We start from the raw sequence: 16,309 nt of genomic DNA, 5'->3' as shown, positions 1-16,309 counted from the left end.
CTAGTCCTTAATTCCTAAGCTTTGCATTTTTCTCTCTGCTGGGAAAGTTCTTCTTCCCTGGCACGCACACTCTTATTCATCCTTCAAGAGTCTATTCAAACGTCATATTTTCTCTAAAGGCTCCAGAGGCTCCCACAGATCTGTTCCTTAACTCTATGCCTAGCCTTTTCTAGCACTTCAGATTGCATTGTATTTTTATCTTGTCCACCTGCTGATTTCATTCAAAAGATGGTGTGTTCTATCTGGAAGGTAGGTGTCTTACTCATCGTTTAATCTCCAATGTCTAGCACAGTAATTAAACTTAATAGATATCTTAGAAATCTGCCCAGTATCCCAATTTCTAAGCCCTGACTTGATTTTGCCAACCTCCCTCCCACTTAGGTGGTGAGATACCTGGTAGCCAATTTTCCTGAAACCCAATGCCCCTTTGGCTATTTGAATATCACCTTCTCTTGGATTCTTTCCTCATCGCTGATGTCCATCTCTGACAGGACATCCCACTATTCTTAATGCCAATTTGTATTCTCTTTTAAAGAGATCCAGTTCACTCACATGACCACATTTTAACGTGGGTTATTTTCAAATGTACTATTGTCAGCTTTTTTTCCCCTGAAATAATGACATTTAAAGTCAACTCTGTGCCTGGCAATGCCTCTTTTGCAAATGAAGAAATCAAGGCTTGTAGAGGTTAAATGGCTGACCATCTTTTCAACTCCTAAAGAGGCAGTATTGAATCTAGGTCCATCTGACTAGTCTTTGCTCTTTCTGCCATACATCACAGCCTTTAATTTTGCTCTTTCTTTTGACTGTTTCATGATATTAGCATTTGGAAGCACAAAACAGAGGTCCCCAGGGCTGGAGTATGAGTCAGATTATGAAGACACTTATACCTTTGTTCACTTTGCAGTGGTTTGAATAGTGCCCTACAAAAAGGCATATCCAAGTCCTAACCTCCAGTATCTGTGAATGTGGTGTTACTTTGAAACAGAGTCTTTGCAGATTGTTATAGAATGAATGTTTGTGTCTCCCCTGAATATTTCACATGTGGAAATCTTAGCCCTCAGTGTGATGATATTAGGAGGTAGGGCCTTTAGAAGCTGACTTAGTCCATTTTGTGCTTCTATAACAGACCATCTGAGAGTGAGTAATTTATAAAGCACAAAAATTTTTTTTCTTACAGTTCTGGAGGCTGAGAAGTCCAAGCAGGTTCAGTTGTCTGATGAGGGTCTGGTCTCTGTTTCCAGGATGTTACCTTGAACACCTTGTCATTCTGAGGGGAGGAATGCCAAGCCCCCATGACCTAAACAGCTCTCAAAAGGCAACACCTACCAATGCTGTTGCATTGGAGATTAAATTTCCAAACATGAATTTTTGGGGACACATTCACATCATAGAAGGAAGTGATAGGTGATTAGCTATCACTATTCATGATTAGTTCTCATGAATAGGATTAGTGCCTTTATAAAATAGATCCAAGAAAATTGGTTTGTTCCTTCCACCATGTGAGGACACAGTGACATCTATGAATCAGGAAACAGACCTCCACCAGACACTAAATCTCTAAGCATGTTGATCTTGGACGTCCCAACCTCCAAAACTGTGAGAAATAAAGCTCTGTTGTTTATAAGCCACCTAGTCCATATTCTGTTATAGCAGCCCAAATGGACTAAGACAGATGTTATTAAGGATCTTGAGATCACTCTGAATTTAGGATGAGCCCTTATCCTTATAAGAGGACAGGATGGCAACATACACTAAGATGATATGAACATAGAAGCAGAGATTGGAGTGATCACTCTACTAGGCAAGGAATACCAATAATTACCAACCGCTACCAGAAGCTAAGAAAGAGGGATGGAGCAGACATACCCTTAGAGCCTCCAGAAGGCTCTGATTTCTTACTTCTAACCTCCGGAACTGTAAGACAACAAATTTCTGTCGTTTAAAGCCACCAAGTTTGTGTGTTACAAATACACAGTTCAAGTTCAACACATGAAAAATTTGAACTCAAAACCTTTCTTCCCAATCTGGTCCTCCTATGTTCCCTTAGTGAATGATATCACCATCTAGTCAGACACCTCAAAGTAGTTCTATACTATTTCTGGAATGATCTTTCTAAAATACAAATCTGATCGTGTCACTCCTCATCCTCAAGCTTACCATACTCCAATACCTTTCATGATAAAATTTAAGCTCCTTATATTAGTACATAAGGTCCTTCACCAAAAGGTTAGAACCTTTTGGTCCTTCTGCCCCTTTTTAGCCTTGTTTCCTGCCTGTCCCACAAACACATCCAATGTGACTACCGAGGAGTCAGGGAATCAGAGACAAAGTAATCTATCCCTTTATCCATGTGCAATATTTGCAGCCCCCATCTACTTGCCCGAACTCATCAAGTTCTTAATGGCTCTGTTCCTTTGCATATGTGGCTCTTTCTCCTTTTAATCTAGCTGTTCTCTACTTGTCCACTAAAACTCAGATCAAGGGATATCTCTTCTGAAAAGCCTTTCTTAAACCTTCTCCCAGTCATACATTTCTGATTTGTGTGGACCTCTCTGTGATCCCCAAGCATGCTGCTATTATCACATCACACTATACTGAAATTTATTTATTTGTCCATCTGTTTTACTTATCTGTGAATTCATGCCTCTCCAGATTCTTCCCATTTTTCAGAACCAACCTCAGTTCTACCACCTCCTGACAATGACAGCCAGTCCTTATTGCTCTTTCCTTTTAACTATTATTGCACTAATTTGCTGTAACCACCCATTTGATACTTAGTGCAGTATCTTGTTACTTTACTTTTCATGCATATACAGTTTGCTTCTGATTAGACTGAGTTCCTTACAAAGCAGAGGTAATGTGTTATTATTTTCCAGGTTGCTCTAAGTCCTGAACACATTAAGAACCAAGTATATAATACATACTTAATAGCTCTGATGAATATTAAATTAATTTTTTCTATTGGGTAAAAAATATTACTAGCATCTAAGTATCTCTGACATCGGTATCTAATGCTCACCATACCATACCCCAGAGAAGGCCACTAGACTAACCCTCATCTCTGTGTCTTCTAAGTGCTCTTTCAAGGATTCAGTTCTGCCCCTTCCATACTTAACCTCTGTGACCTCCAATGTGATATAAAAGAGACCCAATCATACAGTTTGTCTATTTACAGCCCTTTGCTGCCTCCCCACTGCCTATGAAATAAAGATCAATTCCTTTAGCCTGATATATAAGACCCATCATAGTTGAAACCAGGACTGTCTTTGCAGTCTTGTCTCTGATTCCCTGACTACTCTGTAGTCACATTGGACTACTATTTGTCATTTTGTGCCCCTCCATTCAATTTCATGCCTCTTTGCTGTGATTCTTCCTGTTTCAAGTTGCTCATCTCTTCCAGGTGAACGTCTCTCCATCCTTCCAAAACAGTCACTAAACGTCACCTTTCTATGACTTTCCCCGATCCTTTTTCAGAAGATGGGAAAGGAGGCAAAGGAGGAGTCATTTTTTCCGCAGAACGTTTATCTACTCTAACTGATCACGTTGAAGTATGGTTGCTTTTCTCTCTCTTGAATAGATTATGAGATTCTAGGGAACAGAGACTGAGCTTAATTCTGCCCATGCTTAAGGCAGATGGTTGTGTCACACTACAAAATCCAGTAAATGTTTCTTAAAAGTGCTGAAAAGGATCTATTTCAACATCACTCATCCTAGGGACTATCTCGTGCTATCCCATATCCCTCTCCTGATGTGCTTAAGGACATCTTGCAAGGTAGACCATACCCACTGTGTCTCTGCAATAGCTTGATATGTCCTGAGCTTACTCCTCCTCTGGGGATTTTCACAGAAGCATGACCTTGCCATTGCATTTAGCTAGCAGAGCTGAAAAGATGGAGGGTGAGGACGCCTTCTTTTCTGAAAAACCTATGATGGAAACCTGGGTTGCAATAGGAAAAATATTGTGCAGCTCTCCAGAATCACACTACATCTACCTTGGGTTTTTTCTCCTTCTAATCTGTATTTGTTGCAAATGTTCTATAGTTTATTTAGGTGCTAAGGTGATACACTTGTGATATATTTAAAATTTCCTCTTGTTTTTTATAGTTTAATCAATAGTGCACATGAAATAATTGTACAAAAAAATTCTGAACTGCTGCTCTGAGTGGGTAGTGCTCCTTGATATGACACAGGAAACAGCATTCTTGCTTCTGTCATTTGGGGAACCTGACTCCCGCTCAGTTCCCAATAAATTCATTTGTTCTCCAGTGGGTGTTTTTTAGAAAATATTTTCCTTTCCCTTAATGTGGCAGAGAAAAGGACAAAACGGAACTCCTGAAAGGAGAACACAGAACACTCAGGTTAGAAAACACTTAAGTGGACAAAGAAGTGTTTTGCTACCTACAAGAACAAAGTGCCTCTGAGCACAAAGGGCCTAAGCAATACCTTGGATAAACATTGCATTTAAAGGCAACTTTATGCAAGTGGGTCAGCAAAGACTAAAAGATTTTCTTCAAATAGTAATACAGGCCCTGATCCAAAGACACAAGATCCAAACACAGACAGCAGAAGGACAAGAATACCGTGGCTCAGCCAGGAGAGGTTGAGGAGTGCTTAAAAGAGCATCCAAGCCAAACACAGGTTGTTCTTATCAGCCCCCTGGCTAAGGGTTAGCAACTGTCCTTAGTGAGGAAGACTTGAAATTAAGATGAAAATCCTACTGCGTAATATAATCCCCTGTAATTTATTGCATATATTTATGTTTGGTGTAGTGTGAACTAAATATACATAGCTCTCACTTCAGCTCTCACTTCAGGCAGTGGATTCAGCTCATCTTTTGTTGGCTTCTTAAAATACCCAATTAAAAATCTTTCGAGCTGACTGATGTAGGTAAAAATCCAGGGTAGACAAAATTAAAATCTATTCCAAGGCCGGGCATGGTGGCTCACCCCTGTAATCCCAGCACTTTGGGAGGCCAAGGCGGGCGTATCACCTGAGGTCATGAGTTTGAAATCAGCCTGACCAACATGGAGAAACCCCGTTTCTACTAAAAATATAAAATTAGCCGGGCGTGGTGGTGCATGCCTGTAATCCCAGCTACTCGAGAGGCTGAGGCAGGAGAATCACTTGAACCTGAGAGGTGGAGGTTGAGGTGAGCCAAGATGATGCCATTGCACCCCAGCCTGGGTGACGAGAGTGAAACCCCATCTCAAAAACAAACAAAAACCCTATTCCATCTAGGTACTTGACACATTATCCTTTCTAGAAGAAATCACTCCTGGCTAGGTAGTAGAATTATGACACTGTAAGAGCCACCAATTGGCTGTTAAAATTGCCTTCTATCTCAGTGGATTATGACATCAGATACAGAGCAGCCAATCACATACTTTCCTTTCCAATCTGTTTCCTTTTCCTTCCTCCCTTCCTCCTCCTGGCCCCCAACTTGTTTCTTCTTTCTTATGTGCCAGTTGCTGTGCTGAGGATATGAAGCTAAATAAGCCTCTCTCCTTTTCTTCATGAAGCTCAAAAGCTTAGATAGGAAGCAAATAAATATAATATAGCATGATAATTGCAAGAATATTGACATGTCCAAAAGTTAAAGAGAGAAAGCATAAAGAAGAAAGTGATGAGCTCTGAGGGGTTGAGGTAATTAGGGAAAGTTTATCAGTTTAAGCTGGGTTTAAATTTGTTAAAAGTGCAACTATACAGAACTTCCTTGACTGGAGGTTAGAAATAGTAGTTATTCCAGCAAGCTGGCAGAATAAATTTTACTAAAAAAGGGAGCCCAACTTTTGGTGATTGGCTAATGCGCTCAAAATCAATGCTTGACCTAAAGTGAACTATGAACCAAAAATTGAAACAAAGATCAAGATTTGCTCAATCTTGAACCTAATCAGTATGGTAAAACAGTATTAAAGACTGTCAGAACTGCAGGGGATCTGGGAGCTCATCTATTCCATATTACTCATTTTTTAGATGAAAAAAATGTCTCCGAGTGACTAAAGATTTATACGAAGTCATAAGAATTCACTAATTGGCAACAGTGTTCATGTTTTGAGTTTGCTGTTCTTTCAACTTCTCCCAAAATTGCTTAATTGGTAATGTCCTAAAATAATCAAATTGGGACAAAATTTGAGCATCAGAATATTCCCCAAAGAGAATCATTACTTATCTGGTATTTTCTGTCATATGCGAAAAAATGAGGCTTATCAACTTTTATTTATTTATTTATGTGAGACAGAGTCTCCTCGCTCTGTCACCCAAGACAGAGTGCAGTGGCGCCATCTTGGCTTACTGCAACCTCCGCCTCTTGGGTTCAAGTGGTTCTCATGCCTCAGCCTCCCGAGTAGCTGGGACTACATATGTGCACCACCTAATTTTTACATTTTTAGTAGAGACAGGGTTTTGCCATGTTGGCCAGGCCTCAAGTAATCTGCCTGTCTTGCTCTCCCAAAGTGTTGAGATTTATAGGCGTGAGCCACCACTCCCAGCCAAGGCTTATCAACTTTTAAAATAGAATCTCAGCCATATTGACTACATGCTTATAATTTAAAACACAGGGACTCTTTAATTAGCAATATAAACTATTTGCACTCCAGGCTTTTGCTGTCTCTTAAATTGATTGCTATTTAGCACCCATCAAAAGCTCTGCAGAGGGGACCATCATTAACGGCATTTACGAAGACATCCACTTATTCCAACAGTTATGCAAGTTCTAAGCTTGTATCAAATAACATCACCTGAGAACTAAAAATGGGGTGTCAATTACTTGGCCTACTCTTTGATGAGCTGTTCTAGCATTACTCCTTCAGCATTGATCAAAGGTGGTTTCACAAAACAATAATATCAAGACTTTTTCTACATATTTTTTAAAAAGATTTATTAAGAGAGCTCTCATCTAGGTTGTCCAGTACTCTTTGGAAATGAGCAAACACATTTTAGATTGGTACCAATAAAATGTGTTTTCATTGAAAGAGCTAGTATGTGTACTTTAAACATCAATCATTATCATAAAACTCATTTTCCTTACTGCTTTGGCTTCCACTAAGCCCAGAAAGAAATATAAAATGAGGCTATTAGTACATGGGCATACATTTTGGGCATATTTGCTTTTTCCTTTAAAAAATATTGCTAATCTGACAGTATTTTCAAGTGTCTTACTATAAGCCATCTCAGATCCTTTTTTGGAAGTACTAGGGTAGGGAGGGTAAATAATGAATAAACATGTGAAACATTCCCTTTATTTTGATCATCAGGAGGAAGACCAATACTTCTTATCATAAACACAAGTTCCTGCTATACACAACACATCTCTTGAATTCTAGGGAAGCCAAGATGTACATGAAATGACTGCAGGCCTTGAAGGTCTTGAACCTAATTGTGGCGCTGGGGCATATGTAGAGATAAATATCACGTAGCATATGATAAGGTGATTTTGAAGATCCATTCTATCTTAAGACACTGTAAGTCTAATTATTAAATGAGCAATACAGACATTTAGTCAAAGTGTGTTCTGTTTTGAGGGAGCTGCTTAAATATTGGTATTTTAGCCAATATTTTTCTTTCTGAGGGTTGTAAAATTTGGGGGTAACTGTATTAGTCCATTTTCATGCTGCTGATAAAGACATACCCAAGACTAGGCAATTTAAAAAAGAAAGAGGTTTAATGGACTTACAGTTCCACATGGGTGGGGATGCCTCACAATCCTGGCAGAAGGCAAGGAGGAGCAAGTCACATCTTACATGGATGGCAGCAGGCAGAGAGAGCTTGTGCAGGAAAACTCTCCTTTTTTAAAAACCACCAGATCTTGGGAGACTTATTCACTATCAGGAGAACAGCATGGGAAAGACCTGCCTCCATGGTTCAGTTACCTCCCACCGGGTCCCTCCCACAACCTGTGGAAATTCAAGATGAGATTTGGGTGGGAACACAGCCAAACCATATCATTCTGCCCCTGACCCCTCCCAAATCTCATGTTCTCACATTTCAAAAGCAATCATGCCTTCCCAACAGTCCCCCAAAGTCTTAACTCATTTCAGCATTAACTCAAAAGTCCGCAGTCCAAAGTCCAAAGTCTCATCCTAGAGAAGGCAAGTCCCTTCCACCTATGAGCCTTCAAAATCAAAAGCAAATTACACGTTGTGCACATGTACCCTAGAACTTAAAGTATAATAAAAAAAATAAAAAATAAAATCAAAAGCAAGTTAGTTACTTCCTAGATACAATGGGGGTACAGGCATTGGGTAAATACAGCCATTCCAAATGGGAGAAATTGGCCAAAACAAAGGGGCTACAGGCCCCATGCAAGTCTGAAATCCAGTGGGATAGTCAAATTTTTTTATTTTTAAATTTTTTTTTTTGTGACAGAGTCTTGCTCTGTCACCCAGGCTGGAATGCAGTGGTGTGATCTCAGCTCACTGCAACCTCCATCTCCCAGGTTCAAGTGATTCCCCTGCCTCAGCCTCCTGAGTAGCTGGGATTACAGGCACCCGCCACCACGCTCAAGTAGAGACAGGGTTTTGCCATGCTGGCCAGGCTGGTTTCGAACTCCTGACCTCAGGTGACCCACCTGCCTCGGCCTCCCAAAGTGCTGGGATTACAGGCTTGTGTTACCGCATCTGGCCAGTCAAATCTTAAAGCTCCAAAATGATCCCCTTTGAGCCCCTGTCTCACATCCAGGTCATGCTGATGCAAGAGGTGGGTTCCCATGGTCTTGGGCAGCTCTGCCCCTGTGGCTTTGCAGGGTACAGCCTCCCTCTGGGCTGCCTTTACAGGCCAGTGTTGAGTGTCTGTGGCTTTTGCAGGCACACAGTACAAGCTTTCCGTGGATATACCATTCTAGGGTCTGGAGGACAGAGGCTTCTCACAGCTCCACTAGGCAGCACCCCAGTAGGGACTCTTTGTGGGGGTTCACACCCCACATTAACGTTCTGCACTGCCCTAGCAGAGGTTCTCCATGAGGGCCCCACCCCTGCAGCAAACTTCTGCCTGGGCATCTAGGTGTTTCCATACATCTTCTGAAATCTAGGCAGAGGTTCCCAAACCTCAACTCTTGACTTCTGTGTACTTGTAGGCTCAATACCACATGAAAGCTCCCAAGGCTTGAGGCTTGCACTCTCTGAAGCCATGGCCAGAGCTCTACATTGGCCCCTTTCAGCCATGGCTGAAGTGGCTGGGACGCAGGGCATCAAGTCCCTAGGCTGCCCTGGAGACATGCCCTGGAGATATTTTCACCATTGTCTTGGGGATTAATGTTTGGCTCCTTGTTACTTATGCAAATTTCTGTAGCCTGCTTGAATTTCTCCTCTGAAAATGGGATTTTCTTTTCTATTGCGTTGTCAGGCTGCAAATTTTCTGAACTTTTATGCTCTGCTTCCCTTTCAAAATGGAATGCCTTTAACAGCACCCAAGTCACCTCTTGAATGCTTTGCTACTTAGAAATTTCTTCTGCCAGATAACCTAAATCATCTCTCTTAAGTTCAAAGTTCCACAAATCTCTAGGTCAGGGGCAAAATGCTGCCAGTCTCTTTGCTAAAACATAAAAAGATTCACCTTTGCTCCAGTGCCCAACAAGTTCCTCATTTCCATCCACCTCAGCCTGGATTTCATTGTCTATATCATTATCAGCATTTTGGTCAAAGCCATTTGACAAGACTCTAGGGAGTTCGAAACTTTCCTACATTTTCCTGTCTTCTTCAGAGTCCTCCAAACTGTTCCAACCTCTGCCTGTTACTCAGTTCCAAAAAGTTACTCAGTTCCGAAAGCGCTTCCACATTTTTGGATATATTTTCAGTGGCACCCCAATCCCCATAAGAATTTACTGTATTAGTTGGTTTACAAGCTGCTGAGACTGGGCAATTTACAAAAGAAAGAGGTTTAATGGACTTAGAGTTCCACATGGCTGGGGAGGCCTCACAATCATGGTGGGAGGCAAGGAGGAGCAAGTCACATCTTATATGGGTGGCAGCGAGCTTGTGCAGGGAAAATTCCCTTTTTCAAAACCACCAGATCTTGTGAGACTTACTCACTATCACGAGACTAGTACAGGAAAGACCTGACTCCATGATTCAATTACCTCTCACTGGACCTCTCCCACAACACGTAGGAATCCAAGATGAGATTTTGGCAAGGACTCAGCCAAACCATATTAGTATAACTGTTTGGGGTAACTTTTTTCTGAATAAGTTTTCATAGAAACAATTCATGTTCATGGTAGAAACTTGAAAAAATAAAAATATAAAAGAGCAATTAAAATAACCCACAATTATACCTTGGGTTCACATTGTGTATATACAATTTAGTGTTCTGCCTTTTTCATTATAGTGAAAATTTGTAGATACTATATATTCCACAATAACAAGATTTTTATTGTGCAACATTTCATTGAATTATTTGCTCAACCATTACCCTATTGTTGGAGGTTTAGGTTGTTTACAACTAGTTTTCTTTATTAAATATAAACTAATACTAATCTACATTCCTAATAATAGCAAATGTAGGTCGGTATTAGTTTATATTTAATAAACAGCAATTACTAGAGCAATTGCTACTGCATATGCCAAGCATTGTACTAAATACTTGAATTATCTTACTAAGTTTCATAATAATCCTATGAGAGAATTATTTTCCTTTTACAGATGATGAAACCAAGGATTACAGGCTAATTAAGGTGCTCACAGCAAGGAAAAATCCTTTACCTCTAATTTATCTGACATAAATGTTCCAATATGGTTTTTTATGAATAAGTAAATGGGACTGTTCAAAGATTCCAAATGCCTGTAGAAATATGTAATTATTAGGTCCAAATTGAGAAATTTGAAGTTTTTCTCAATTCATTTTACATATATATATATGAAGTTGTTTAATGAATATTTAGTTGTTTTGTTGAGCGGGTATTTTTAACATTAGAAATTATTATTCTACTCCAATCAAATAACATCTTATACCCCTATAGTCCTTATTTTGTGGTCTACAGAAAATAGTAGGAACACAGGCTCCAAAACTGAGCCTTTCATTTTCATTAGCAGATAGTAAAGCCACTGTAATCAAGAGAAATAAAAAATGAGAGGTGGTGAAAATTCTTGATTTTACAATACTTGAATATATGCAGTGTTCACAGATTTTCAAGTACCTACAGAGATGAAACTAAGTTAAACTAGTTAGCTAACCAGCTGAGGCTGTGCTCCCCACCGCTGTTTTAATGAATGGATAGGAATGATTTACAAGCAGCACATTTTTTGATGGTATATAAAAGAGCTTGCTTCGAAAGTGCTTAAAGATGGTCGAAATGGTTTCCTAAGTAGTTGAACCTGTTTCTGTAGCAGAATACAGACTTTTGAAATAGTGCCAAACTAGGTCAAGAAAGTCCCAATTAGAGAATTCAGAATTAAATGAAGCTTTAGAGTGCTCAATGACTCTAAAAAAAAGTACTAAAATACATACTGCCAAATTTTATCCAAACCTGAGGGATTAACTTTAATTTGTGAACATGCTGGAGCTAAACTCTTGGGTACCCAAGCGGGTCAAGGAACAAAGCAAAAGCTAGAAGTAAGAAGTACTGAAATTTTAGTTACAAGCCTCAAACAGGTAAACCCAAGGCGCTACAAATGAAGAATTAAAGGAATGAAAGGCGAAAGAATAAAGGGGCCAAAGAGGTGATCTCCTGAGAGCCTAGCCCCAAACTTCTATAGAGACTTAACTTCTGCTTTTCTGGACACGCATGGGCACCCAGAACTCCGAATGGGGAGGAATGCTCTAGGCGCCCTGCTGCCCTCCAGCCCGCGCGGCGGCGCGTCTCAGTCCACCCCTGGGGCGCGCGGCTGTCACCCAGGGCGGGGCGGCGCGGGCGTTGCCAAGACGCGGGCCGCGCGCGTCCCTGGCAGCCAACCCGTCCACGTCAAGGTTTGTTTAATAATCGCCAGGGTATTTATGGCCGGGCTCAGGCGGCTGCTGGGGAGCCAGGAGACCGCGCGGGGCGGCGGATGAGGCGCGGCGGCTGCGGCCCAGGGCACCTCCCCCCCGGCTTCCCGAACCCGGCCAGGTCCGACCCGAGGGGGAGGATGGAAACACCTGCCGCGCTCTGAGCCCCCCAGAAGAGAACACCCTTCCCGCCATATCACCCCACGGTCCTGCGGAGGCCACCGCCTGGTCCCCCCAAGTCTCCATCGCGCAGCGTGGGGCCGAGCGGAATAGTGAGCGATGGCGGAAAACCTGAAAAGACTGGTCTCAAACGAAGCTTTACGAACGTTGCAGGAAAAGCTAGACTTCTGGCTGAAGGAGTACAACGTGAGTCTGGGTGAAAAACCCCCGGGGCTCGCCCTCCCATAGGTTCCAGCACAGCCCTCGTCGGGGATTTCTTAGGGCTGGAGTTGGTGGCCACTTTGCAAAGCCTCCGCGATTGTGATTCCTAACCAGGATGTCAGCTTTCGACCGGGATCGCTGGGGAAGGAAGGACATGTGTGTACGTGCCCTTGTCTCCGAGCTTCGGGAGGCGGGGCGCAGGTGGCGCGGCCTGCGGAGCGCAGCACTAGGCTGCGGAGACTGGAGAGTGCTTCCAATCAGTGGTAACTAAGGACGCCGGCGACCTAGCAATAGGGAAGCCCTGCTGTCCGCGGCTGGTCTGGTCATGCCCGCCACTCTCTCCCATCCCCCTTGCCAGCGCAATCCACACCGCCTGCTTCCCCAATCCCGAATTATTTTTTACTACAACCCTCTCCTGCCCAGGGTTTGTATCAGAATGGATTTGTATAAACACAACCCAGGAGTTATTTACACAGAAATCAGCGAAACGGACACTTGTTAACCTTGCGGGTTTCACTTGCGTGCTGGTGGGCCTGGCAATTGAGGCACAGTTCCAACACCAGGGCGGATTCAGGCCTTTTTCCAGGCATTTGTGAGAAGCCAGTATTCTGTCACCAAACCCATGAGCACTTTTCAAATTTCATTAATCCCTACTCGCACCCTGGCTCCCCATAATTCCCCCCTTCCCCCAAATAGAAATGTGAGTGTTGAATTTGCTTTACATTCGGTCGGTCCGTCTTAAATAGGGATTTCCCCTCTTACATAATAAGTGGAGCGGTCAGGCAAAAGAACAGTGGACCGGAAATTAGCCCTCCCTTGTTTCTACATTTGGCTCTGCATATAACTAGCTGAATGACGGAGTCAAATTATTTTACTTCTCTGGGTCTTAGTACCTCATCTGTGAAATAGCAGAGATTGGTCTAGATGATATGTAAATTTCCTGTTCAGGTTTTAATTTTTTGAACCTAGATTAGCTTGTTTCTGTGATCCTGCCTGTTATGAGGTCCTTAGGCTTCTCCATTCACCCTTTAACCAGTGCTCCTGAAGTGGAGGGGAGCTCAAAGAGCAGCTACAGCTTTCTCCTTAGCCTTCCTTTCTAGTGCTTCCTGTTCAATCTCTTTGCTCCGTTTTAAAGAACCAGCGCTGACCATTCGTTCTCCATTAAGAATTCTGGAAAGTTAAAATGACCTCTTTATCATAAAAGACTTGGGTTCCCCCCAACTAATTTTAAAAGTACCTACTACTTAGTCTCAGGAGGTTGAGAATAAGAAATTCTAACATGTATACAGTATTTACCCCTTTTTTTGCCCAGTGGCCTAACTAAACTCTGAATTTTAAAAAACAGGTTGTTTGTCACAATGTTTATTACAAATAACACTAGGATTTGTCTGGAACTAATAAACAATTATTTTAGAAACTCCCTGTAAGTGATGAGAAGCGCCTTAGTTTATTACATTTTCCTGTCTTGATAACATCCCATTCTCTGTTCTCATTAAAACCATTTCCATCCAGCTGTTCCCTTCATCTCTCTACAGTAGAGGCTGCACTCACAGCCACCAGTGTTTTTCATACCTTGTGGCCACTGCCCAGGTTCCATCATTTCGCCTGAGTTTGCAGGCATCTTTATCACATTGGAATGTTGACACCTGTATTCTTCCCCCTCCACTCCTGCTTCATCTCTTACAAGTATGCTGATGAATCTTATTTCTATAGGATGTGTTCCCATCTGAGCTCTCACTTCTCCAACTGCCCACTGGACATCTTTCAATAGTGAATGCTATTGAAATGCTCAAAATGCTCAAAGTCAAATCTGTCCAAAATGGAATTTAGCCTCTCCCATGCCCCAACCACAGGTCTCATGTTTCTAAGTAATCTTCATCATTATATAATCCACTCCCTTTTCACCATCATAATCTGTTGGTTCTAACTTAAAAGTTCATACAGAATCTAAACACTTTTCACCACCCCCACTGCTACCACCCTTCTCCATCCTTGATCATCTTTCACCTGGATTATTACAAAAATAACAACCCACAGAGACTCTTCTAAATGTCAAGTCAGATCAAGTTACTCTTTTTGCAAGACACTCTAAATTTCCTATTTCAGTCAGAAGAAGCCAAAGCTCCTACAATGACCTTCAAAGTCCTACACAATTGTGCCCCTTTAAGCTCTTTAACTTTATCTGTTACTCTCTCCCTTGCTCAGCCCACTCCAGCAGTACTAGCTTTCTTGCTCGTCCTAGAGCAATGCTGTCCAATAGAACTTTGTATGATGATGGACAGGTTCTATATCTGCATTGTCCAATAAGGTGACTATTGGGCACTTGAAATGTGGCAAGTGCACACTGAAGAACAGAATTTTTAATTTGACTTAAGTCCAATTTAAATTCAGATAGCCACATGCAGCTCATGGCTGCTGTCTCAGACAGCACAGTTCTGGAGATGTGGACATGCTTCTGCTTCAGGGAATTTTGCACTCACTGTTTTGTCTGCCTGGAAAACTTTTCACCTGTTGATATTTGAGTGAGATAGTGACATCCTCACTTTCTTAGGAGAGCTTTACTTCTTAGAAAGGGTAACAACCTGCAGGCTGGGAAGCAGGCCCCTGCTGAAACCAGAGGCAGACACTTGGAAGTAGGAAATGTAATCAGGAATTAATGATGAATGGGTTGGCCACATGTATACATATTCAACAGGTAATATTCACGAAGGGCGAATGCTCACAAGCATAGTAAGCAAACATGCATGTTACGTTCATCCTATATTCATTTTGGGGTAGAAGCTTAACATTTAAATGTATTACAATTAGGCCCTATACATCAAAGGTGGAGGCAGGGACATGAAGGAACTTAGTGTACAGCCTCTGTGGACCGGCCAGAACCAGCCTATGGTCCGTGGTCTCTTATCAAGAGAAAGCTACTGAAATCAGTCTCTTATCCAGTCGAAGTTGCAGTTATGGACTGTGGAACAGGGGAGGGGATCATTTAGTCAGTCTGGTGGTCAGTGAGTTGCAATTGTTTTAACATTGTTTATCTTGAGGCCAGTACTTGCTTAGCTACTAGATAAAAAGAAAAAAGCCTTTGACAATTAGAACACGGTTGATTCTTCATGTGTAGGGGTATGTGACTTAATCCTTGCCTGGCATGACCTTAGGTCTTTATCTTATTGCTGTAAAGAGTCTGTTATATTAGTCTTAAGATCTCTGTGTTAACAGTAGCTTCATGCAGTCCAGAAAATTCTGCCTGTAACAGAACTAGCAGTATTTTTGCAGCAATCATGGTAGCAAAAGGAGGCTCTTAGCCCATATCTGTGTCACAGGGGTTAGTAGCTTTAAAAGAACATGTCTTTATGTTAGTAATGTTGGTGGTTATATTCCTGAATGTTTTATTCTTTTCTATTAACTCTTGCTTTCCTGTCTGCACAAAGCCATTAGAATGTGTTTGAAGTTTATTTATTTCAGTTCTACACTTATAACATGGAAAGTTCTTATTCATTTCCCTGCCTTCATTCATGCCCACTTCCAATCCAACTTTGATACAGCTGTTTGAGGCATCATTTTTATGGCTCTCATTGCCAATACTAGTGATTCTCAACACAGGCAATGCATTGTCCCCTAGAACATTGTTTTTAAAACTTACCTACAGGACTCAATGCATTTTACTTCACAGTATAGCACACATAAACCCTTATACTTAAAAACTCAAGTTTCACAATAATTCTTACCTTTACTCATTGTGGTATGTTTTTCTATTTTCTTTTTAGTAGTAGTTGCTGTTTGAGACTCACTAAATTGATTTTGTTACCCACTAATGCTGTGGTTATCAATCTTCATTGCATATAGGAATTATCTAAAAACCTTTTATGTTTCCAATGACCAGGCCCCACACGAGAGCAATTAAATCTATTCCTAGGAGTGGGAGCCCACAAAACTCCTCAGGCAAAGCCTTTCCTGAAACTTCGTGGCCCTTACCAGCTTCTCTTTTGAGTTTTACCTCTGAAATCTGGACCAA

The 16,309-nt window shown here is 41.6% G+C and overlaps 1 protein-coding gene across 3 annotated transcripts in view; it reads left to right on the top strand.

The window, feature by feature from the left end:
• The first annotated feature begins 11,802 nt into the window (after window positions 1-11,802).
• The window catches only part of SPATA18 (spermatogenesis associated 18), a 43,334-nt gene continuing 38,827 nt past the window's right edge, over window positions 11,803-16,309 (top strand). Inside the window, exon 1 of one of the 3 annotated variants that reach the window (XM_002814794.5) lies at window positions 11,803-12,285. In XM_002814794.5, coding sequence (XP_002814840.2) covers window positions 12,199-12,285 — 87 coding nt within the window. In that variant the 5' untranslated portion in view covers window positions 11,803-12,198. The remainder of the gene's footprint in view (window positions 12,286-16,309) is intronic. The other 2 variants (XM_009240027.3, XR_654761.3) reach the window with 2 other exon arrangements.

The sequence above is a fragment of the Pongo abelii genome, chromosome 3 (genome assembly GCF_028885655.2).
Source record: "Pongo abelii isolate AG06213 chromosome 3, NHGRI_mPonAbe1-v2.0_pri, whole genome shotgun sequence".
Classification (NCBI taxonomy): domain Eukaryota; kingdom Metazoa; phylum Chordata; class Mammalia; order Primates; family Hominidae; genus Pongo; species Pongo abelii.
This window is presented reverse-complemented; position numbering and strand designations above follow the sequence as displayed.